At 38.0% G+C, this 24,043-nt stretch overlaps 3 protein-coding genes across 5 annotated transcripts in view; 1 reads left to right on the forward strand and 2 right to left on the reverse strand.

The window, feature by feature from the left end:
• The window catches only part of LOC112152938 (tyrosine-protein kinase CSK), a 14,529-nt gene extending 11,841 nt beyond the window's left edge, over window positions 1-2,688 (reverse strand). The window contains exons 1-2 of the mRNA XM_024282811.2: window positions 2,629-2,688; window positions 2,321-2,518 (exon numbers count right to left, since the gene is read on the reverse strand). The gene's annotated coding sequence lies outside the window, so the exon portion shown is untranslated. The remainder of the gene's footprint in view (window positions 1-2,320; window positions 2,519-2,628) is intronic.
• A 102-nt stretch (window positions 2,689-2,790) lies between these two features.
• edc3 (enhancer of mRNA decapping 3 homolog (S. cerevisiae)) lies at window positions 2,791-8,318 on the reverse strand. Of its 3 annotated transcripts, none has more exons than XM_024282654.1 (7): window positions 8,266-8,318; window positions 7,771-7,937; window positions 7,469-7,695; window positions 7,042-7,380; window positions 6,821-6,974; window positions 5,203-5,420; window positions 2,791-5,120 (listed from the first exon to the last, which is right to left on the reverse strand). In XM_024282654.1, exons 2-7 carry the CDS (start codon window positions 7,932-7,934, stop codon window positions 4,786-4,788), a joined length of 1,437 nt encoding a protein of 478 aa, XP_024138422.1. In that variant the 5' UTR covers window positions 7,935-7,937; window positions 8,266-8,318; the 3' UTR covers window positions 2,791-4,785. The 3 variants fall into 3 exon arrangements, with proteins under 3 accessions (XP_024138422.1, XP_024138420.1, XP_024138421.1); XM_024282652.2 differs by having other exon boundaries at window positions 8,180-8,308; XM_024282653.2 differs by lacking the exon at window positions 8,266-8,318 and adding an exon at window positions 8,028-8,173.
• Window positions 8,319-14,190: 5,872 nt separating this feature from the next.
• On the forward strand, window positions 14,191-15,925 carry LOC112151848. The gene is made up of 7 exons (XM_036212129.1): window positions 14,191-14,675; window positions 14,748-14,832; window positions 14,903-14,990; window positions 15,063-15,148; window positions 15,235-15,333; window positions 15,464-15,577; window positions 15,654-15,925. The coding sequence occupies exons 2-7, from the start codon at window positions 14,806-14,808 to the stop codon at window positions 15,801-15,803; spliced, it is 564 nt and encodes a 187-aa protein (XP_036068022.1). The 5' UTR covers window positions 14,191-14,675; window positions 14,748-14,805; the 3' UTR covers window positions 15,804-15,925.
• Window positions 15,926-24,043: the final 8,118 nt, after the last annotated feature.

The following is a 24,043-nucleotide window of genomic DNA, read 5'->3' on the forward strand; positions in this document are numbered from 1 at the left end:
CGACCCCGAAAGGGACAAAGCAGTCAGGAAAATGGATGGATGGATATATTTATTATTTTTCTGCTAAAAACCACTAGAGGGCACTGTAGGCGCCTGTTTCAGTATTTGTTACCGACATCAAAACAGAAGAAGTAGTAGTTCCGACCTCAGCGGATTTGATCAAAGGCGACACGGACAATGAAGACTTTAACAGGTTTTTTAAGACTTTGGTTCGGTTAAAGTAAACCAGAGCTTGTTTCCTCCAATAATCCGGTACAAATTTTCAGTCTGAATACATCCAAGTGGACCCTGGTCCGGGACCAGGAAACGCTCTCGAACCAATCTTTTGAGGTGGTCTCGATTTGTTTCCAATCGGACTGAGCTTCGGTTCGCTCTGAGTTTCTAAAGGCTGAAATGGCCAAAATGGACCAAAATGGCCACCGTAGCCAGGCGTTATGGAATGTAAACACGGTCGTGGAGCAATGATGCACAGCAACTCATTACAATTTGGTTGTATGAACACAGGCTCATTAAAACAACTTTTAATGTGATACACATTTTTCCCTGACAACCTATATTTAACACTTATTAGTGTACCTTCTTAGCCGTCTCTTCAATAACAGCCTTGCAGCATGCCTTCGCTGTACCAAAGTAGCAGTAAAAAGTGTTGTACCTGACGTTGATAAAGACGTTTAGCTTGATCAGCAAAATATAAAGTTTCAATCAGTGAACAATCCCGACAAGGATTGCAAAACTTAGGACTTCCATGATTCTTTCTCTCATTGCTTTGCCCCGCCCTCGTAATTCCTAGCCAATGACTGAAGAGATCTTTAGTCACATGGTTTTGTTTACAAATTTGAAACATTCAGTAGATGGCAGTCTAAATACAGACTCGATCCGGACCAAATTAAGAGAACTCTGTACGGTCAGAATACACCCCAAAAGTGATACAAAAAAATAAGAGTTTAGTTGAATTGTTTGCATGTTCTTTATGCAATAAAGATATGAAAATTGGTTCAATGTTGTGCTAATATACTAGCTTCCTGCTATGTTTCAACACATTAAATACCATAGTGAAGCGTGCATACTGTCTTTATGTATTCCGTTATTATGATTTGACCTTTCAAGATGAAATGTCAGTTCCTGTTCCCGTGTTTTGTTCAATAAATGTATCACAAAAGTGCAACTGATACATATTATTTTCTCCTTTATTTACACTCCAGTGTTACTTATAATTGGAAAAATTGACCCTCATCTTGGAAATATTTCCTAATATTGTGAATGCAAACTAGATCTAGCAGGTATTATTAAAAAATAATAATTATAATAATTACTATAATAAAAACTGTTGAAAATAAGTCCAAATGAGCAGCAGGCCATCCCAGTGGGGCATAACATGACTCCAGCAATAGGCTTCATTTTCTGCAACCTATGTATTAAGCAGTGATTCCGTTTTTCCTTTGGTTCAGGCAAATGACAGTGAAATAAAGAAGTATTTTGCAATAAACACATGCAAAACCTAACACTGCCAAACAAGGGCACAGAGTAACAGGAAGAGAAACACTATTAGCGAGGGGGGCCGTCCGCTCGATCTGGTTTCTATCCGGGCAAAGTGAACTTTGCATTCTAAGTTCAGGGGGCTGATTTCTATAAAAGTGCACATACACGGAAAAAGAAACTTCATTCAAGTTAAAAAAAAAATGTGTGCAAAAATGGACGCTTCCTTTGCTGTGCAAAAGCAATGCAAGAAGCTGCTCTGCTGATGCAGCTCCCTTTGCTGTGGTTTTTGTTTCAACTATCTGTACTGCTAAAGAGCACTCCAGCAGTTGTTGGACTGCACACACACCTTTAACTTCAATAGAAGGAAGTTCTGTCTTTGCAGTAGACACCCATCCACAGCAGTGGAAGGGGAAGAAAAAAATAGTGCTGGTGGTGCATTAGCAGCTTTTTGCATGCACGTGCAATGGGATGTTATTGATTGTGTAGCTTCATAAATGCTGTTAACTTGGTTGCTGCTGACAGTGACGAGCTAAGTGCACACCAGGCGACTTTTAAACGCATTAACCTTTAAGAATTTTGGTGCAGCAATGTTGGTACTCGTTAAAACGTGTAAAAACATAACAGTTAACTGCATGGTGACCTTTTAGACCCAGGAAGTCAGTCAAATTTGCTTAAAAAAATAAAAGGATGTCAAAGTTCAGACTATCCCTAAACTCCTAACATGTAACAATGAAAATAATAATAATACAAATCTTATTAAAATATGTTTTTCCTTTAGGAAATTGATGCATTCTGAATATAATTTCCACAAACAATCCAGAGTTTCAAACACACACATCACCTGATTGCAAATATTTCCAAGTGATCTGAAGCCTCGGTTCGGTCCGGTTTCATCCGAGCAGCTCCAACATTTCCATCCCAGCGACTATCGATCATGAGGCGCAAAACACATCAACTCCGATTGAGGAAGAAGTGAAACGTGCTCCAGGTGACCAGCGTAAAACCAGCAACCGGTGGCGGGATCGATCCCCGTCAAAATCTGTGCAGCAGACACGATTCAAATTTTAAGTTCTTTTTTTTTATACACAAGAAAATAAAAAATAGAACCTGTTAGATTTGACCCCGACAGTCGAGAAAGTGAATTTTTACCCAGAGTGGCGCGCTGCTCTTCTCTTCCCGTCAGAAACCTTCAACTTTTTTTTGCCCCACCTTGTTTTCATATTGCGCATGCGCACTAGAATGCTTTTGTTATGACAAATTTCTAGATTTTGAAAACTAAAGTGACAAAATAAATGACCAAAATAAGTCAACTGAAACTTGAAAAAGACATATTTATTGGTTAAATTCACAGACATGGCTGATTATAACTGCAGTTTGTCAGTAAATTTTCAACAAAACACAACTTCTGTTCAACTCCTCGGAATATGGGAATGTGATAGGATTAATGGCATTCATGGCTTAAGAAAGAAAAAAAAAGTTTAAAAATAAATGAAAAGTTGCTCCGTGTAGTTTTTTTTCTTCAAAAAAGTACAAGTGTCAAACATTTCGCTTTACTGCCCCCTGGTGGCCACAGGAAGAAAGCCAACATGAATATTCTCTTAGAGCTGCAGACTTGTCTCAACAGATGCAGCACAACATCAGAACAGAGGAATGTTGGAAAAACTTAAACCTTTTCTGCACGCTAGTAGCTTCCACTGCACAATCAAATAAGCCAAAAAAACAAACAAAAAAAAAAACAAGTGTTTTTAATTAGGGGAAAAATGTACCTGTGATTCCCACTGTCCCTTAAACAGCAAACAATTGGACTCAAAATTAAACTGGAGGATAATGATATTTGTAAAAAAAAAAAACATGTACTCATTTAAAATACCTACTGAAAACCAGGAAACATTGTGGCTTTAATTTTGATTTTAAAAAACGTACAATCAGACATTTGTCAAACAAGGCAAATGATAGAAGCAGCTTTGTAACCTTAAATCAACAGTTTATGCTTTCTTTAAACAGTAACTGAACATTCGGAATAGATGGCCAAGTTTTACTTGTGTTAAGATGTCAGCTTATTGGCTCAGAATAAACATTCAGTACTGCACTGGCACAGTTTTAATTACACATATTAAAAAAATGTTGCAACAGTGGATATAAGCTTTTCTACCAGGCCAGGATTAAGGGAGAACATAAATTAAGGATCCACAGTCACTACAGCACTAATGTGATGTTATTTAAAGTAGCTGCAACCTTCAAAGAAAAAAATGCATTAATACATTTAGAAAGTGGAAAATTGTGAAGCTTTTATTCAATTCAACAGACTTGGCTCTGCAAAGTATGAAAAGCTTAAGATAAACGAATGTATTCTAAATATTTGAGTTTGTGGATCAAAAAAAAAAGTGTAAAAAAATAAAATAAAATGAGCTATCTGCAGGCTAAGCAACAGATATGAGGAGTAGTTTTTCGCAGATTTGTCTCCTTTACAACAAACAATGTATCGGCGAAAACTGATCAGGCAACAAAATACTCACAGAAATTGAGTAACATCAAGAAATTAAGTTTGTTTTTTCCTGGCTCAGGAGCATACAGTGTATTTGTGATCCAAGATGACAAAAAACAGAGTCTTCTACATCTGCTGAAGAAAAACAAAGCTGCATGGACCCCAAAAGAAAACCCCAAAGCAGCAGACATGTTTGTTTTCATCAACGCAGTGTGACTGGCTTATTCATGATATGGTTTATAAGTAGCTAAAAGATTCAAAACTAATCAGTTTAGTCAAAGATTGTCCTGTTCAGCTTAAAACTTAAGCCTTTAATGCTTTAAATGTAATTATTAACAACCTAAAACTACATACTTTTAGCTTCTAAAAGACACAATAACATTCTTTTTAGTTAAGGTATGAACGTTTTGTTTTTTTTTATTCCCTTTAGAATAAAATACTTGTACGTTCAGATTTATGATGAAGAGTATTTTGACATAAAGGAAAAGAAGGATTAAAGAGATGTGTTTTTTTTATCATTAGAAATACTTTTGTGTTGTGACATCTGACGAAAGATTTTGCTGTCACATAAATAATGCACATCTCCATTTTTAATAAGCATATTTCCCCTTTTTAATTTTTTTTTCTAGTTCCTTTGAAATTTAGCCAAATGAACTTCATGTAACCTCATTCATTTAAAAAAAAGGAAATAAAATCCATGAAACATTAAAAATATAACTGAACTCAAACTGGAAAGAGATTTTGCAACATAAGGCCCCCCAAAAAAAAAAAAAAAAAAAAAAAACCCAAATCATTGAAAATGAGAGTTTTACATTCCCATACTAGGCAGAATGCAAGGGGATGACAAACTTGCAGCCAAATGGAGATAGGTATTTGATTCCCACTTCTTGGAAAACTTGCCGAGGAAAACCGATGTCACATAGATACACTCTGCCGGCTCCTTCCCCCAGAGCAAGCGGGAGACAAAGGGATAAAGACCACTTGGCCTCGACTGCATGACCCTGCCCACTCACAGGGGGGTCCAAGCTAAGCACCGGTGCTCTGTTCTGGTTAGCCCAGTCCGCGGCGGCCCGGTACCACGGCTGGTCCATCAGGAAGGTGTTCTCGTGGCAGTCCAGACAGTTTATGATGAGATCCACTGGAGTGTCCGGAAGGTCTGTTGAATCAAAGAGTGAATTGTTAGAAAGCATGAAGATCAATAGAGATCAAATTTAAAAAAAGAAAACTTTAAGGCTAACCTTTGATGCTAGACACCTGTTTGCCATCCGTTTTGTTGAAGAGTGTGAGTTCGTTGGTCACAGAATCAAGCATCTTTACAAAGTTGGGCAGAAACAATATGACCTCCACTTCGTGATTAGCAAGATGTCGACCGCAGCTGATGCCCTGCGCGCCCTGAACGTGAGGACCGCACAGCAGCGCCACTGTGGGGCGCTGATGTAAATTCTTTGGCGTGAATCTGAAATGAAGTAAGTATGAGTTTAGTTCAAGTCTAAAACGAATCAGAGCTGGGTTTAAAAAAAAAAAACACGCTAAAAAAAGAAATCCAAACAAGGTACAAATTAAACATAATTAAAATCGAGTATGAGGGCTACAGCAAAAATAGAATAAATTAAAAAATAAATAATTTGTAAGATTATGATACAAAAAGTCAGTATTTTACAAGGAAAACGTTGTAAAATATGAAAAAATGCAATATTTTATAAGAATAAAGCCATACAATTATGTGTAAAAAAAGTCAATATTTCACAATAATAAAGTCATAAAAAAATATGTTTTAAAAAAGTCAATATTTTAAAAGAACAAAGCCAAGAAATGAGAGAAAAGTCAATATTTTACATGAATAAAGTTGTAAAATTATTTTTAAAAAAATGACACTATATTACAAGATTAAAGTCAGGAAATTATGTTTGAAAAGTCAATATTTTACAATAATAAGTTGTAAAATTGAGAATTTTTTTTACAAGAATAAAGTTGTGAAATTATGTTTAAAAAGTCAATATTTCAATAATATAGCTGTAAAAATTATGAAAAAATTACAATATTTTTAAAAATTAAGTTGTGAAAGTATGAGGCAAAAATGTCAAAATTTTACAATAATAAAGCTGTAAAATTATAAAAAAATATATTTTACAAAAATCAAATCTATAATTTCACAAGTTATTAGTTAGGAATTTATGAGATTAAAGTATACATTTATGAGGCAAAAAAGCTATTTACAAAAAAAATAGATAAAACAACCAGCCTGAAAGACTTCGAGCGCATTATAAGCAGTTACTTGAGTAGTGGTAACACAAACAAGGAAATAAGTCCTTCATCAAGTTAATATTGTATTATTGTAACTATAGAGACAATGAAAATCTCTTGGAGGAACCCGGGCCTCCTCAGAAGAAAATTCCCAACAGATTTGGGAGAAATTGCGTCTTTGGTGGAGGAAGAAAGCAGGGAAAGCGCTTCATAAAACGACAATCAATTCAGAGCGGTTTGTGCTTTCCAAAGAGACTCATGCAACCAATTTTGTTTTCAAAAAAGCATGGCTTTTTCTTAGTAAAATTACAACTTTTAAACACGTAATTTTACAACTTTGTTCTTGTGAATTTACAAATTTATTTTCGTAAAATTCTGACTTATCTCATAATTTTGCAAATTTATTCTCGTAAATTTGTGACTATTTTTTTATGACTTTATTCTATAAATATATATAATTGCTGCAGAAGCTACACAATAACAGAATTAAATTTGGCCTTCTGAGAAGACAATGAATTGACCAAAAAATATATATATATATTTTGCTGAAAGGTTTCTCCCATATCTTTGCTATAATCATCTGATAAAATTGTCACTTATAGCGATGCCTACCTGTTCGGGCCTCCTAACAACGTCAGTGCCATCTGACTGGCACACACCCCCGTCATCTCAAGCCTTCTCTCCAACGTGAGACCATGACGCTCCGCAACGGACAGCAGACGCTTGTGTAGTTCATAGGAAACACTTGGAACAACAAGTCCAGAGTCTGTGCAGAGAAATTAAATCAAACAAAGTGCAAAATTCTTTCATTTTATGACCATCACATCCCTTACCAGTGCAGTATTCTTTGCCACCAGCCTGTGGCACAACGATCTGTCTGTACACGACAGGTTTGGCCTCCAAGATGTTTTCGTCGTGCCGGTACCGTAAGGGCGTCTGGTCTTGCGGGGTCCCGCGCGACCTGGCGCCATTTCGTTGCTCCGACGTGTCGATTTCTGAGAAAACTGCTGCTTTGTCAAAAAGAGCCAGGTTTCCTTCAAAGTCAAAGTCTGTGTCCAGGCCGTCGTCCACCCCGTCTCCAAAACACTCGTCGTCTCTCTGCTTCATCTGACCGTTCTTCACTCCGTTCTTCTTTGGTGTCATTTGGTTTGGTCCTCGACTGCTGGATGACCCTGGACGGGAAAGTGTACAAGAATCAATATGTTTGGGCGACCGGCAGGAAGTTTGGAGCTCATTGCATAAATCAATAGAAACACTTACAGGAATTGTGCCTTCGACGAAACCCTTTGGGCTGGCCCAGAGCGTCCAGCTGACGCTCCCCAAAGCTCCTGGAGTACTGTTGAGGGGAGTTCATTTTCTCTGCACCCCTGGCATCGCTCTTTGGGACCGCCACTGGGGTGCGGCTCCCCTTGGCTGATGCAGTTGGTGTGTTCTTCACACTGCCATTTTTGATTTCTAAAATCTTGAGTTCCTTTATATCAATGGCACTAGAAAAAGAGGCAGATTGAGCTTAAAAACTACAGAAATGCCTGAACACTATTTAAATTCTGAGTCAGGTTTACCTGAATGTAACTTCTGGAACGGGACACTTGACCCCGTTATGGAAAGGCTGCCTTAAGGAGATGGTTTGACTGGATTGATCAACAGAGGACACCTCTCCTTGGTACATTCCAAGCGTTGGTCCACAATTAATTGAAACTAAGCAACCCAACCAATCTGCAGCCATTATCTGCAGAAAAAAAACAACATTTTTATTTATATTAGAACAAAACAATAAATAAATAAAAAAGATTAGAATAAACGAATTGCATCGTCTTACGGATTCCCTTTTAGCTTATGGACGATACCAACTATCGTAACTTGTGTTAGCATAGGCCAGCGCAAGTTCCTTCAGGGAACTGAGGCTAAGTCGCTAACTGTTGTTTACTTACAGACGCTCATATTGTTAGTGAAAGGATTCAAATGTCGTACCTTCCCGGAAATGAGGGTTGCAAGAGCCCTTTGGAAACGAAACTCAATAAAGTTGAAAAATAGGTGCTGAGAAAATAATTTTTTACCCTTTTTTAAAGCAGTTTAAACGTGCGCTGGTTGACTTCCTGTTTCCGGCTAGTGATACTTTCAAAATAAGGTCCGAGTGGGCGAGACCAACTTAAAAAATGAATCTACATATTTATGTATTTATTTATTACTAAAACAGTTTTACTTTGATTTTTTGGCTGTATAGCTGCTTATTTTTGTTTTACAAAGAGTTGTATTGCTTTGTCATAGGTGCCAACATTGCAATGTATAAGTTATTAATTTGCAAATGAGTTTAAGTCATGTTTTGTTACTCTAAAAGTACAAAAAATGTATTATTGTTCATTTTTTTCATTGAGTCTGTGCTAACTAGTGCATTTTATCACAATAGTTATAAATTGTGTGCAATTATTGTTCTAAATATATGATACTGTATATGATATGCTTAGGCGATTTGACACAACCGAGTAAAAAATATTTGCCTGACTCTTCAGATAGGACCTGAGTATAGTTGCATAATGATTTGAATTACTTATCCAAACAACCAGCAATAGATTTAGTTGGTAGTCTGCTAAATTCTACACTCACTTGAAAAATATTCTAATTTCACCTACATCATGCTCATTCCCAAAGAAGAAGTAAAAAATTAATCAATTTTTTACATAACATTTTTTTTACTTATTGTGTCCCTTTCAGGGTCAGAGGGCTGCCAGAGTGTAACCCGGCTATAGATGGATGAGGGCGGGGTACACCCTGGACCAGTCGCACAAAATTATTCACATTTTAGAATAGATAATTAACCTATGAAACATGTTTTTTGGACTGTGGGAGGACCCGGAGTGACCAAAGAGAACCCACACATAAACTTCTAACTTTACACAGAAACCTCCCAGCTGGGAGTGGAACCAGAACCTTCTTGCTATGAGGCGAGATCGCTAACCATTGCAGTGCCTTGCACTTAGCTGAAATTTAATGTTGAAACAAAATAGAATATAAGAGGTCAAATGTGATTCAGTCTTTCTGTTTTTGCAGTAATAATAAAAATAAAAACTTCAAGAAAGTATGACTAAAAAGGAAAGTTATGTTCAGGGTCTTCATGTCTCCTGCCAAAAACTCTCCACCAGCTCAGTGTGATTATGTGTGGGCTATCTTGGGAGTCATGATCATAGTCTCCCAGATGAGCTTTGTGTACTGCAGTTACTGTGGAGATCCAGTATAAGAGCAGTCAAAGCTGCTCTTACATGAAGAACAGATGAGCATAAAATACATTTCTTGGGGTAAGGATGCTCCTCAGAGTATAGTGTACACAAAAGAAAATTAGATCGGTTTCCTTTCTTTTTTCAATGTCTATTTTAGTTTTCCAGTCACAAAAACATTCTGATTCTTTGGCAAGCAGAGGAAATATTAAGACGCATGAAACAAGAATAGCTTCTTACCCCAACTTGCCACCTGAGTGTGACATTCTGTTGTTCTGGGCAGAGGCTCATGAGGAGAAGACTGTGCAGGAGGGAGAGCAGTTGCTAAGGAGTAGAGAGGCAGTCAAAGATGTTCCGTCCTTCATACAAGCGCTCAAGCACCTTTTCTCTCCTGGACCCGGATATGTGGGACACCAAATCTGACTTTGCAGCTCAGGTAGGATTTAAAAAAACACTGTTTGATTTTTAAAACAGATTGATAAATGACAAAATATTTTCAAACATTGCTTTTTTCCCTCTTGTAAGACCTCAAGATGGTGTGGGACGTCATCTGTATCTGGATCAGAGTCTCAGTCCAAAGCTAGTGCAAGGTAATAGAACAAAGGTTGTTTTTAAGTGGCTGATGTTTTTCATTGCTTAAGTCATGGTTGTGTGTTGCCAACATATATTTCTTGTAGCTCTGAAAGCTTCAGGTGGAATGACCCAAGTCTGCGTAGATGGCAGTCATTGTCCCGTTTGGCACCTGACAATGTGGCATGGCCCACTTCCTCCCCTCTGGCTGAATTAAGGGCTGCTAGAAGTCAAAGGATCTTTCCGCAAATGGATGTGTTGCTTTGGCTTCAGGATGCCCAGGAGCATATGGACAGTCAGCTGGACTGGTTCAGCACCAGAGACCTTGAACTGAACAACCCGGCTCCACCATACGTCTTTGATTCCAAGCAGAAAGTAACCAAAACCTTAGAATCTATTTATGATGATGCTTAAATTGCATCCTCTAAAGTATGTTTGTGTTTCACTCACAGCTGCCATCAAATGTGAGGAGTGCTGCTGAGCAAGATGGAGCTGAAGCATCCCTGTCTGAAAGGAGTGAAGACTGCGGAGAGCTTCATGAAAAGTAAGTGGAACAAAATGTGCATGAAGGAAAACTTAAAAAACGTAAAATTTCTTATGGAAAATGTATTTGCAAGAGTCCTGCGGCTGGAGAAGGATCTGTTGCAAATGAGGTCTGCTTTGAACAAGGAAAGCAGAGATCAACCAGTCCGACTCTCAGCTCCTGACTTACTCAACAAGACAGCAGCAAACACTCAGGACAACTATGATAAACAGGTACCTTTTTGGGGAAAGCAATTCAATTTTTTTAAGTGATCTAGTCATCTTTTTCTTATAACAAGGAGAAACATAAATCCAACACAAATCTATCCGAGATGAGAGAGGCTCTGAGAGAAGCTGAGGCGAAGGCTGCAGCATTTGAAGAGCAGGGAAACAAAACGCTCCGACAGCTCCAGACTGCAGCAGAGGTGAAGATGAGAATGTTTCAATAATAATGCTTATCAACCAAAGTTTGGGCCAATACAAATAATCCACTATCTTGCATTTCACATCTTTGTGGCCACAGACACAGAGGAGCATGCAGGATCAGATGGACGAGATGAACAAAAGGCTCAGCCAAACTGTGCAGAATCACGCTAAAGTACGGGACGAGCTGAGCGAAGCCAACAACAAAATCAGTCAAGCTTGTCTGGTAAGTATGGAGCTGCCACCACCACCCAAGATGTCAGCTCAATAAATGAACCAATCAAACATACTCTAAGTAAGGCTGTCAGTCAAACTGTATTTATGAGGATCCTGGAGAAGCAGCAGAAAATGAACCACATAAGTGAGCTAATCTCATGAATGCATCGACTCCATTATGTTAATTATTGCAGTTTATTTTAAATCTACTAGTGTCACCTCTCTGTCTCATATTCTCTAAGGCAGTGGATGTTCATATTTCTCTTTATTTTTAAAATCTTAAAAAAACAATCCCTCCAGCTTTGGAGCACATTAAAACAACATTGTCCCTCCTGATTAACTGGAACAGTCTGTTAATTGGTGGCAAAGCTTCATTATCTCATGAAAACCTCATATGTTTGTACCAACAAACCATTTCTCCTCTCCAACTATTTGTTGGCATAGTTTGTGTATAATTCTGTTTTTTACTTCTCAGCAAGAAATTGACAAATTTAGGGATAAAAAATATTCAGGTTGAAGCTGTGTATCAAATACTTTTTTATATGTGGGCCAGATAAGTTTCCTCAACCAAACAAGTCGTAAAATGAATATCTGCTTGTTTGTTTGTTGCAGAAAAATTATCTGTTTTTTTTTTTTTTTAGTATTGTTGTCCCACAATGTCAAACTTAACTGATTATTTTAACATTTATTATTTCTAATAACAAATGTTTATAATACCTGCAAAAACAGCCGATGTTTTTCTTGCTATAGGAGAAAGCGGTCCTATCAACACAAGTCTTGAAGTTGGAGGACGCTGTGACAGACCTGACAGCCAAACTGACAACAGCTCAGTCTGACAGAGAATCTCTGATCCAGGTGTTTTGTTTGGGTTTGATCTGATCTACAGTTATTTTAAGCGACATTTTTTTTTGTGCTCAATTTCTGTCTTTCTCAGGAGAAAAATAAACTTCTTCAAAGAGTTCAAGTAAACTCAGAGGGGCTGGCACAGAGGCAAGAACCTTCATCCCAAAACACCCTAGAACAGGAAACGTTTCAGATGAAGGCGGAGCTAAAGGCTCTCAGAGAGGTTTGATGCTGAAGCTGACACACATTTGGCCTAATGTTGATGTAGATCATCAGTCACCTAGGTCATGGCTGACCCTTTAAGATTAAAATGTAATTCAACAAGTCTCAAAAATACTTTTATTTCAAGTTTGTTATAAAGGTTCCCATTTTTGTGTCCAGGAAAATCAGAAGCTGAGAGGAGAACTTCAAGTGGTCAAGCAAAATCTGGACGTCCAAAAACCAAATTTTCAGGAGCTTAAAGAGGAGACTAAAAGAGGAAACTCCAAAGAGATCTCAGATCTGAAGGAGCAAACGGACAGAGAAAAAGAAAAGCTGCTGAATGAAAGGAAAAAAGATTTGTTAGAAACAAAGGATCAGTGCTGCCAGCGCAGGTAAAACGATGATTTTTTTTAATGCAACGACGACTGTTGGTTTTTACCTAAATCTATATATTTCACAGGGAATCTGTGGATATTTTGGAAAAGGAAAAGCAGAAACTGCAGGAGCATCTCCAGCTTTTGGAGGCTCAGGTCGAGGAGAAGGAGAGCATGTTCCTCCTGCAGGAGGAGGAGTATCGCAAACAAGATGAAGCGAGAGTCCAATGCATCGAGAAGCTGAAAGCTGTGGCTTCTCACTGGGCTGACAAATGGCAAAAAGTGGCTTTGACGCTGAAAAACACACAAGATGAATTTGATGAATTCAAGAGGAATGCCAGTGAAGAAGTGAGAAACAAAACCCTTTAAATTCCATTTCATTTACACATTTACTGCTAAAAAAAACACATGGAAGTGCCTTATTTATCAAAATTAATATAGAAAAAAATCTTTAAATCTGCTTCTGGTTATAGACAACTAATCAAAACATCCCTGATGCTTTTTCACACCGTTTATTTGTACTTTTGGAATATCCAGAAGGTATGAATGCATGTAATGTTCATCAAAGCTTCCCAGAATCCACCATGACACATGAAGGTAGTCATGTTTCCTGCTCACGGCACCCTTTTCACGCTAAATCCTGCATGTTCATGCATGTTCAGGCTGAGTTCTGCCCTCAGCTGTTCTGTTTGAGTCTGAAACTCATCAATGTTCTGCTGGTGATCACATCAGCAGAACATTACATGGTGATTCTGATTTATACTCACAATACTTTATAGGTTTATAATTATAGGTCGCTATAATCAGATTATTATTTATGAAAGACACTTAAAAAATGTATAATCATGTTCTCATTTTATTTTTTGTTTAATATTTGTTTTGTAAATGAAAAAAAGCTTTTATTTTGAAGGATTGAAGTAAAATTGTTTTTTTCCAGTCTTGAAAATTTGTGTTTTAACTGCTCAACTTATCAAGCTTTAAAAGGAGTGTAGGGGGAAAAATAAATTCTGCAATATGTCGAGATATTGGTATTAATATTGATATATTATATCACCATTTTATTGCGATTTGGCAATAATTGTATTTGTTTTTTTTATATTGTCAAGACTATTTTTAATTATTATTTATAAGCAAACAAAGTTGCAGGTCTGACTTTTTTTTTCCACCTAAACCCTCGACTGCTGGTTGGCAGCACAGAAATTCATCAAAAGAAAAACTCCAGGAATTTGTGGGTAAAAGCAACTTGTCTATGAAATATAGTTGCAAGACTTTTAATTAAATTATCATTAAAATACATTTCACCATTTTATTAACTTGAAATGTGTAATAATATTAAGAGTTTTTTTCTAAGTCACACTCTTAAATAAATTGTTCTGGGACAGTCTTGGAATATATCGCGATATGTATCGTATCGCGAGACGCATGTCATGGTACGTATCATATTGTCAGTCTATTGTCAATACACACCGCTAAGCTTTAATAAAAAAGCTCCTCAAGTGAGTTTAGTTAAGTGTTCAATGTTGAGCCCATGTGATGGGATTTTAAAGTGTATTTGGGTAAAAATGAGCTAAATGTGGATTTCACTGCACACTTTTTCCAACACAGAAGGATTCTGAATCACTGCTGAGGGCTGAACTTGCTGCATGCAGGCAGGAGCTGGAGCAGGAACGGAGCAGAGGTTGGGTTCTGCTTCAGCAGCCCAGGAACAAAGGTAAACGGTTCTGTTTCTAGTGGAAAAGTTTGAGCTGACTTTTTAGACACAAGGGGGCGTTTGAGTGCAGTGGGTTTCTATTTTGCAGGGGTCGACCTGGAGCAGACTAATGGAAAAGAACAAGTGGCAAAGTGAGTTGGGTTTAATCCAGGTTTAACTTTGAAAGGGAGCTTTTTTTTTTATTGTCACCTTTGTCTTTTAGGTTTTCAGGCTCGATACCATCTGACTCACAGAGCGGCCAAAGCAAGCCTCCCCAGGTGATAAACATCTCTGAATGTAAAATCATCACAATCTGACATGTGAATACTCTCTAATGGAGATGTGTGGATACAGAGCAGCGATGTGGAAAGGCTAAGGAAGAAACTTACAGAAAGGGAGAGGGAACTGAGTGACAAGTAAGTTCACTTTTAAATTAAAAAAATGTTTTTTATTACAGGAAAATGTAATTTCTTTTGTGTTTGTGTCAGAGAACATTCTCTGAGGAGTCTGGAAAAGCTGAGAGAGACGGAAAGAACAGAAAGTCAAATGAAGATTTCTGCTCTGGAGTTGGAGGTATGACCACTGTAATCAGATTACTCATCATTAGTGTGAAATAATTCTAATAATCTCTTCTCTCTTCAAGCTCAATCAGATGTCTGAAAATGGTCAAAACCATGGCGGTCTGCAGGTGGAGGATTCGATCAGCGACTCACTGAGACTCCAGCTGGACGGTTTGAGCTCCCCCTCACAAACAGACAACCTTCAGATGAGACACTTTTAAGATTTCTCTGTCTCTGCTTTAGAAAGCAGGAAGAGGGCCGAGGAGCTGGAACGGGAGAAGATGCTGGTGGTCCAGAAGCTTCAAGCACTGAGACAGCAGCTCAGTGTGGTAAAGGGGATTCTACTGTACCAAAACCTGCAAAATCACACTTATGTATATACATGATGCATGATCGGGTTAGTGATTGTTTTCAGGTTAAAGATGATAAACCATTGGTTGAAGGCAGGAAGGAGAAAACTGTTGGTTCAGTTAATCCAGAGACGGAGAGGCAAAGGAGGCTGGTCACTGAGCAGGTACTCACTGTCCAGTTGGTCATTGCTTCTGTTTATGCTGCATAATTCAGATTGACAGCCATGTAATTTTCAAACTTTATTGAGCTTTTTCACCAACTCTGACTTGCCACATCTGATCTCACCCACAAAGCTGAAGAGCTTGTTCAGGAAGCAAGAAGAAAAAGAAGAGGAGAAGGTTTCTGAAACAGCAGCTTCTCAAGCTTCATCGTCTCAAGACTGGACGCCCAGCTCCTCAGCTTTAAGGGTGTGTCTAAATTTTGACCTCTAAATACAGTTTCAGATCATATGAGTGTACGCATCGACACACTGTGCTCTTTCAGGCTGACAGACATTGCTGGCACCAAGGCTCAGGTTTGGTGACACTATTCGAGGAGGATGAGGAGAGTGCAGGCTCAACAGAGGAGGAGGAAGAAGATGCAGGGGAGCCTCATACTGAGGTAAAACCAAAGTTTAGCATCAACAGCTCCTAAAATAATCATTTAAAACACAGTTCATGCATGTGACCTCTATGTCTGTTGTTTTTCAATCCACACGATCATCATCGTTTGATCCTGTTAAGCGGTTTTGTCAATTTTGAGCAGCCATCTGCAGTTCGTGCAGATAATTTCATTAGTAATACCAACGGCACACAGATTATATTAAGAAATTGCAATAATGAATTCATTAAATATCTGTCCACACATGTGCAGGGCACGCACGCTAATTCCAGCTTTCAGTTCGATCTGTCTGACTGGATGAGCGCCTAAACTCTTTATGGAGCTATAATCTCATTTGTGAGTGTTCTATCTGTTCCATAGGACGCAGAATTATAGTTTAGATCAATGTCTGTTGTTTATCAGGACTAATGACTAAAAGTGGATTTGGCATTTTATCTCTCTTGCATTTATTTAGCATGTTTTGGGTTTTACTTTGGCTGTTTTTTTCTTCAATTTAGACAATAAAATTCTGAAGAATAAAAGCATGAACAAAAACAGAATCTTATTTAAAATTTTAAAATGAAAACTCTTTTGTGGCTAAAGTAGAATATAGGAAGAGGGCGGAAATAGAAATCAGAGATGTGAAAATATTTCCTTTTTTCTGGCAGATTTCAGTCAGGTCTTCAGAAATCAGCAATTTGAGAGCAAAATGTCTCCAAAAAGGTGAACCTGTGCTCGTGTCAGTGTAACTCAGGGGTCTGCGACCTTTAACACTCAGCGAGCCATTCTGATCGATTTCTCACAGACAGCAACCGGGTGGGAGCCACAAAGTCTAACTGCACCCTTTAGAAAAATAGGACACTGATTTGTATTTATGTAATTGTTATTATGATAAATAAATTCATCATTATCTTTTCATAAAAGATAAATGTAAAAAGAAAATAATAAGTTTTGACTGAGTTTCATAACTTCCTTTCAAAATAAAAGACACCTTATGTTACAAATGATCTAATAAAACGGTTTGACTTTTTGTGGTGTATGTCAATGAAGAATTTGTAAATCTAAATAACCAAAATTATATCAGAGCCTTCCCGTATTTTTAAAAATCATAATGCGCACCTAAGATAGTTTAATTTGCTCAAAAAACTGAAAATATGCACATAAATTCTAACTGTGCGACTCTGTCCGACTTCAAATTGGTTTTCTGTGGTAAACAGCATTCAAAAATCTGTCAAAATGTATTAGTTGAACCTTTAATTTTCTTAATTTTTACTTTACCTTTAAAATGTTATTTTTTTATTTTTCTTTTACCACAAAGCTACAGGGGAGGGCTAAAAGAGCCACATGTGGCTCCAGAGGCACAGGTTTCAGACCCCTGTTGTAATCTGTAGTGTAGAAGTGTGTACAATAGAATTTATAGATTACATCTTTACCTGACGCTGGGATGTGTCCACCAATCAGAATGTTTACACCAACAAATAAGAAAAAAAACTACTACTTGTATGTTTGCTTTTTCTGTATTGTGTATTTGTAGAGTACAGATATTGTAACATTCGTAATTCTAAATATTTTTGTTGTAAATTCAGTCTTAAGGTCCAGGCAGCCAGACCACAGAGCTCCAACACTGGACGAGACGACTAAACGTAGTGATGAATGTGGCTGGCCGAGGATGAGGACGCCTTCCTTTTATCCGGATGGAACATTCCTGGCTGAGATTATAGATATTTGTAGCTCTTATGAAGATGAGGAGGAGGAGGCGGGGCTTCAGTCGGATGCTTCATAAAGCAAATCATTCATTCATGCTGTTTACAGAAGCTTAACACACCACAATGCTTTTTATTTTTCAAATTAAATGTAACTGTTTTTTTTTTTTTAAGTTTGTTGTTGTTGGTTTGAGTCAAAAGTAATTTTGATTGTCATTTTATAACTTTTAGATTAACTGTTTGTGTGTTTTAATGCCTAAAAGCCAAGAAAAATCAAAATAAAATAAAATAAAATAAAAAAGCTACAAAACAGCTAAATTTCTTTCATGCTTAAAATATTTTATGTTCTGGACATTTTTTCTGTTTTAAATTAAATAAAGCATTCTCAAATATTCTGATTTGCAAAAGGAAAATCCAGCTTTCTGTTATTGGTGCGACATACTTGATATGAATCAGAGAAAATCTCCCCAGACGTGCAGGACTCATCTGCCATGAAAAACAATGCAGAGTCGGGCAAATGCAAACAAAGATTAGATCTGTCCGATGAGAGTTTCCGTGGAGATTGGAACGTTTTCCAGAGGATTGTGAATAGTCAAGGATTAAACTACAATGTCATTAAAAAAAGGGATGATCTCCTGCTGCATTGGGCTTCTGTAAGACATCATTTAATCCTCTAAAAATTAAAACCAAACATAGGGAATTAGTTTACCTCTGAAAAGTAAAAGTTAGTTCTGTCGATGCTCGTCTTCTACTGTTTTGATGCACGTTTATTTAATTCCAAGGTGGTTTTAACCTGCTGGAAGAAGGTTGGCAGCTTTGAGGAACATTAACTGGGAGTCGCTGCATGACGCCGCCACAATAAAAGATCTGTTGAGAGCGGATGAAGGCCTCACACATTAGTTGTGAGTGAATGATCGAAGGTCAGAAAGAAAGAAATACGAAAAGAAAACAAACACAAGGCAAAAATAAAACCTCAAAACCTTGGAGTGTGATTTAACTTTAATCTTTTGTCTGTTTTATCAGAAAAGTTCCAACTGGAACCCCAGCAGGCGCAAGTTATAGACAGAGCTCAGGTTTCCGCTCCTAACCCTGGGCTCTGCAGTTAGGCTTAAATAGAGGGGGGGTCAAAAGCTTTACAGAAACAGATGTTTGCCCCTGAGCTTCCTGAACAATCAAGCTGGCAGTACCTTCATGGGTGTTTAGCTGATTTACTGCAAATTCAACATTTTTACCTCAATTTTGGTCTAAATGATGGAGAAGGAAAATCCTAAAATGTTCCCATAAAGCGGCTGAACTGAGTTTTGAACTGAGCAACGACAGACCCTCATTTCATGCTGAACCTCACAGACACGTTTCTGTCGAGTGGGAGCTGAAAGCCCCCCCCCTGAGGAAAAGTGAGACGGCCTCAACAGACGCTCGCTTTCTCAAAATTCCACAGGTTTAGTTTTGAGCTCTCTCCTGAAATGAAGCGGGCGCTCTGAGATCCGGTCCATGTCTTCACATTCCAGCTCCACTTCACCCAGAGGGGTCCCCCTCGGGCTCTGTGCCCCCCCAGTGTACAGAGCTAACCTCAGCTCACACCTCTGGAGCTCCTTCATGGACCCAACCTTCAGGAGGAGCTCCAAGCTGCTGGCGTCCGGGCTGAGGCTGCTGTGACTTGACCTTTGAGTGGGAGATGGATGCAGACTACCCACAATGCTCACATCCTCCAGTGTGTGAGGGGTTTCAGTCAAATTCAGGACAGTGACTGTCAAGATTTGTCGCTCTGGAGAGAAGGCCAGAGTAAAATGAAGGCGTGGTTTTGCTGAGTTTGCATGAGAGCCGTAGCTCAGTGGAGTCAGAGCAATCGGTTTTTCAGCAATGGAAGAAGAAACAGCAGTGGGTTTTGTGAGTCTGCTGCGCTCAGTGTGAGCCCTGCAGTCGCCAGACACGGTGCAGCGTCTTTGAGGGGCGCTTTTGCCCAGCAGTCCCAGCTTGGGCAGTGAGGGCAGGGAAGCACGGCCGGGGTGCATGGGTTTATAAGCAGGCCCGGGCAGCAGCGGCGAGCTGAGGCGGCGCAGGGAGAAGTAAGACGCAGCTTGTTCGTGTTCTTCAGAGGCCGCTTTAGCTCGGTCGCTGAACGGAAAAGAGCTGACCTCCCCCTGAGAACGGGCAGGACTGCTAAATGTTGAGGGGTAATCCAGAATGTCTCTGTGCAGCTCCTGGCACAGAGGCTGGGACGCAGGAACCGAGGGATGAGAGGTCTCAGGAAGAGTGGAGGATGTGGCAGGAGTTTTCTTTTTCCCCGAGAAAAAGTGACTTTTCTTCCAGCAGATGACACATCCAAGAACCAAAGAGAGACAGAACACAATCAGTCCAACCAGAAGAAGAATCTGGAGATGAACTGGAGGCACAAGAAAACATCAGTCAGTCAGGAGGACGCTTGAGATATGAAGAGTTTGAAATAAGGCATTTATTTAAAGTTTGCGACAAAATTGAAACCGCCAGAGTTAACCGGTAGGATTAATTTTATATATATATATATATATATATATATATATACATATGTATGCATGTATGTATTTTCCAGAGTATGTGTCCCAAGAGCAAAAATTTTCAAGAAGAAAACCATATAAAAGTCGCTGTTGAGTATAAGTCGCACTATTAGAAGAAAAATGCAACGTTTCAGAACAAATCCACCAAGCCCATCGTAGCTAAAAAATTAAATAAAGAAAGAAATGTAAAAATACTAATCTTTTGATCTGTATACGAAAAATATCAAAGTTTAAGAGGAAAACAATCAGATTCTCTTCCATGAAAGTTTTGGACAACACTTCTTCTTTCTGTCTTTAGAAAATACTACGGATGCAGCGCCCTCTAGCGGTTGTCGGAGGAAATAACAGCTAAAAGACAACTGGTGTTTACTGGGAAAATAACAAATATGCAAGCACTTTGAAAATATTCACAAATAAGTCGCACTCCTCGCTAAACTATGAAAAAAACGCAAAATAAACTCTGTGTATATATATATCTATATATGTATAGATATAGATATATAGATATATAAAGATAGATAGATAGATAGATAGATAGATAGATAGATAGATAGATAGATAGATAGATAGATAGATAGATAGATAAATAGATAGATAGATAGATAGAAGTTTTATTGAAATATTAGCAACAAGTGTCTTTTTTTTTACAAATTATTTTTCAGTTTAATGCAAAATTGCAGCTTAAAATGTTCCAAATATTAGATAAATAAAGACAAGATCAAGCTGATTAAATGATATCATGAGGACATATGACATGTATCCCTTTAACGCTGGAGCTCAAGTGTTTATGTTCTTTGATTTACTGTAACTTTTCAACTGTTTACATGATCAACAAAAGATTCTGAAGGAGAAAAGCGGCTCGTACGAGTTACAGAATGTTAAAGATGTTGCGATTAAGCATCACAGACAACGCCTCATTTAATAGAGAAGGAACAATGGATTTTATCCCTTGTTGCTGAAGTTACGGAATGAACAAGAACATGACTGAAGTCTGAGCTCATTAAAAAAAAGTTAAATACATAAAATACAAAACAAAATTTAGGCCTAACTTAATTAATTATAATTGTAAAGCCAAGAAATTTCATGAAACTTTACCAGCAGTTTTCTACAGAGCTGACACATGAGTCTGACCTTTAAGACCGTACCTTCCAGCTGTTTGGTGAAGAGGACCTGCACCAGGAGCCAGAAGAACAGGATGAACATGATGCCTTCGATCATACCTTTGCAGCAGAACAAAAGCACAGACTGCCACACAGGCTGGTCAGGATACTCCTCATCCTGGTAAGGCATGGCACCGATGGAAGTCTACTCCAAAAAGTCTCTAAAAAGAAAGCATCCTGCAAACATCTGCTTATGTCTACACTCAAAATTCTACATTTTCAATCAATTTAAGAGTCATATTTGCTCATGTTTAGATTTTAGAGATCATTATTCTGCAGGTCCACCTCAGCCCTTCTTGCCTCCATCAGAAGACATGAATGGCCTCAGCGGCAGAGCAGCTTGACCAGTATCACCCCTCCCTCGCTCCTTGGTGGGTGGTGACTTGCGGGCGGAAATATCCGGCTCATAATTCCCCCCCTGCAGCATCGCTGTTATGCTGAGGACCAGACAATAATCCAGTGTTGTCATTTCAGAATAACTACTGTTGCAGTGAATCCTGCTGCAGCCCATCCCCCACCCCCTCACCCTTTGAGCCCTCACCTCCATTAGCAATGCATGCAGGGAGCAGCAGGGTGGAGGGATTAATGCGAGACTTTCTATACTTCCTCTGCTGTTGCATTGATTTTGTTATGCTAAACTACCTAATGTGATAATGTACTTTAACGAAACAACAAAAATCTTTTTTTTTACAGCCATATAGAATTATTCATTTAAATATAAGAGCATTTTTCTAGTTTGCTTTGATGAAAATTGTGTTTTTAATATATTTTGTGGCATTTTTTGATGATGAGGGACAAATAAGGAAAATTAAGATTAAAAATGCATTTAAATTGTGAATCAGGAGCATATGAAAAAAATGCAGTTTGAAGAAGATTGTATTTGTGATGTAAAAAAATAAGTTCCCTGCTCCGCTCTATTCTGATGCATCCATTGCAGACAAATAGATCCATGTATGTCTTTGTTTCTGTCGTCTGAGCTGGAATCCGGCTCAAAACTGTGAGGCTTGATACCTCCAATATTGCTCGCCATTTTTGTTGCATCAATAATGTTAGGTTGGGGTTGTGAGGGGCTGTAAGCTGGGGGGAGAGTGTGTAAACAGGTGGGTGGTGGGAAGTGCAGATGGGCTTGCTCCATGCTCGAATTTCCATCCACAAATTTCTAGAATCGAATCGAATAAAATATCTATTTCTTTAGCACTCACAAAGTGATTTACAAAAGGAGCAAAAACAGGAAAATCCAGTAAAACAAGGATTGGAATCAACTAAAAGCTCCCCTGCATAAAAACATCTTGACCTGGAATTTCAAAACACTCAACAGAGTCGATCTGACGCAGCGACAATGAGAGGGAATTCCAAAAATGAGGATCTCCTCTTTTCGGAACAGCTCTGCAGGAACTATGTCCTAGAAAACAAGACAGGTTTTTTTTATTTTATTTGGCTAAAAATTGCATAATCATAATTAAATTACCACCGGAAATGTTTTTAAAACAAATCAAAAAATGATCAGTAACATGACCATTGAGAGGTATGGTGGTAGGAGCATCATGGTGTCTGGGTCTTCTGATTTAAGAGACACTCCTTGCCCTACTTCAGTAAAACTTAAATTGTATACTGCATAACCATGGGCTGTTTTGTCTTGACAAGACGTTTTTTGTCTTTTTTGTTTCATCGTTTCCCTTGAGAACGATACTCGTCTCACCAACAAAACACAAGTGGTTACTAAAATTCAAAACTTCTGCAACCGAGGCTGCTGTGAAAACAGTTGATTATATTCTTTCAGGAAGACATTTGTAGCAACGATAGGAATTAGTTCCAGTCGGAAAGAACCTTAAAAAGCAGCATCAGTTTTTATTCCAAAAGATCTTTGAGGACAAAGCTGGTTTCCGTGGTGATGGGGTACCCTTTTTTTCTGCTGTATTAGGAACATAGTGAATCTTCCCCTTCTTTTTGAACGAGATTCCATTTGCAAAACAATCAAACAAAAATGAAAACTCACATCACCAGATGAAAACGACTCTGCCCTGTGATGCCCGAGTTTATTCCAGTTTTGAAAAAAAAATCGCTAATGTTTTTGCTTCAATTTGATGCTAAATTTACATATGGTTTGAAGCATATTTGAATCAGCACCAAGGGGTGAAATAAAAAAAAAAATTTGATTAAAATAAAAAAAAAAAAATAGACTCTGCAGGTTTCTTCTAGAATATTTTAGAAGCATGGACTGAATAACTTAAATGTGTTTTTTTCTAAGTTTAGAATGAAAATCGGCTAAATCTAAAGTGACTTTTAATACTAAATAACTAGGTTCCAGGTATGTACTTTTACAAATGTACAATACTTGATCAAAATGCCTCAATGTACAAGGTTGCAAATATAAATCTATTTCTCTTCTCTTTTTATGAAAACACAGTGTGTATTACACAGCTTTTACATGTTTTTTATTATTATGATTTATGAATGGACTTGGACTTTACACATTAATCCCTTTTGGATGACTCCTTCTGGGAAATTGGATTTCCAGCAGCTTAAATGCAGACAGCAGAGACAGCACACTCTTGGAAAAAAAGGAATAACCACAAAAAGTTGCCAATATTTTATATTCTCCTCTTTCCTAGTGGGTTGTTGAAAAAAATGCATTGTCATAAACTGACTTTACTTAATTTGTTTAGCTGGGCAATAGAAAAGGAAATAAGTTTTATTTTCCTCTTTTTTCTTACAGCCATCTTGGGAGTATTTCTGTAATATTTTAAATAAATAATATTTTAATGTAGCATGAAAAGGGGAGGTGAACACAGCTGTAATCCTTCTTTTGTAAAAGCATACACAGTGAATTTAAACACATCAACAACAACAGTTAGGCTGTGCATGATTCTTTTATTTGTCATGAGAACATATCAAAA

Source organism: Oryzias melastigma, linkage group LG6, assembly GCF_002922805.2.
Source record: "Oryzias melastigma strain HK-1 linkage group LG6, ASM292280v2, whole genome shotgun sequence".
NCBI lineage: Eukaryota > Metazoa > Chordata > Actinopteri > Beloniformes > Adrianichthyidae > Oryzias > Oryzias melastigma.

Coding starts and splice junctions, on each gene's coding strand:
- edc3 (XM_024282654.1), bottom strand. CDS start 7,934: ATGGCTGCAGATTGGTTGGGTTGCTTAGTTTCAATTAATTGTGGACCA. Junction 7,696..7,770: donor GTTCCAGAAGTTACATTCAG/GTAAACCTGACT, acceptor CTCTTTTTCTAG/TGCCATTGATATAAAGGAAC. Junction 6,975..7,041: donor TGGCAAAGAATACTGCACTG/GTAAGGGATGTG, acceptor TTCTCTGCACAG/ACTCTGGACTTGTTGTTCCA.
- LOC112151848 (XM_036212129.1), top strand. CDS start 14,806: ATGAAGATTTCTGCTCTGGAGTTGGAG. Junction 15,149..15,234: donor TGAGACAGCAGCTCAGTGTG/GTAAAGGGGATT, acceptor GATTGTTTTCAG/GTTAAAGATGATAAACCATT. Junction 15,578..15,653: donor CCAGCTCCTCAGCTTTAAGG/GTGTGTCTAAAT, acceptor GTGCTCTTTCAG/GCTGACAGACATTGCTGGCA.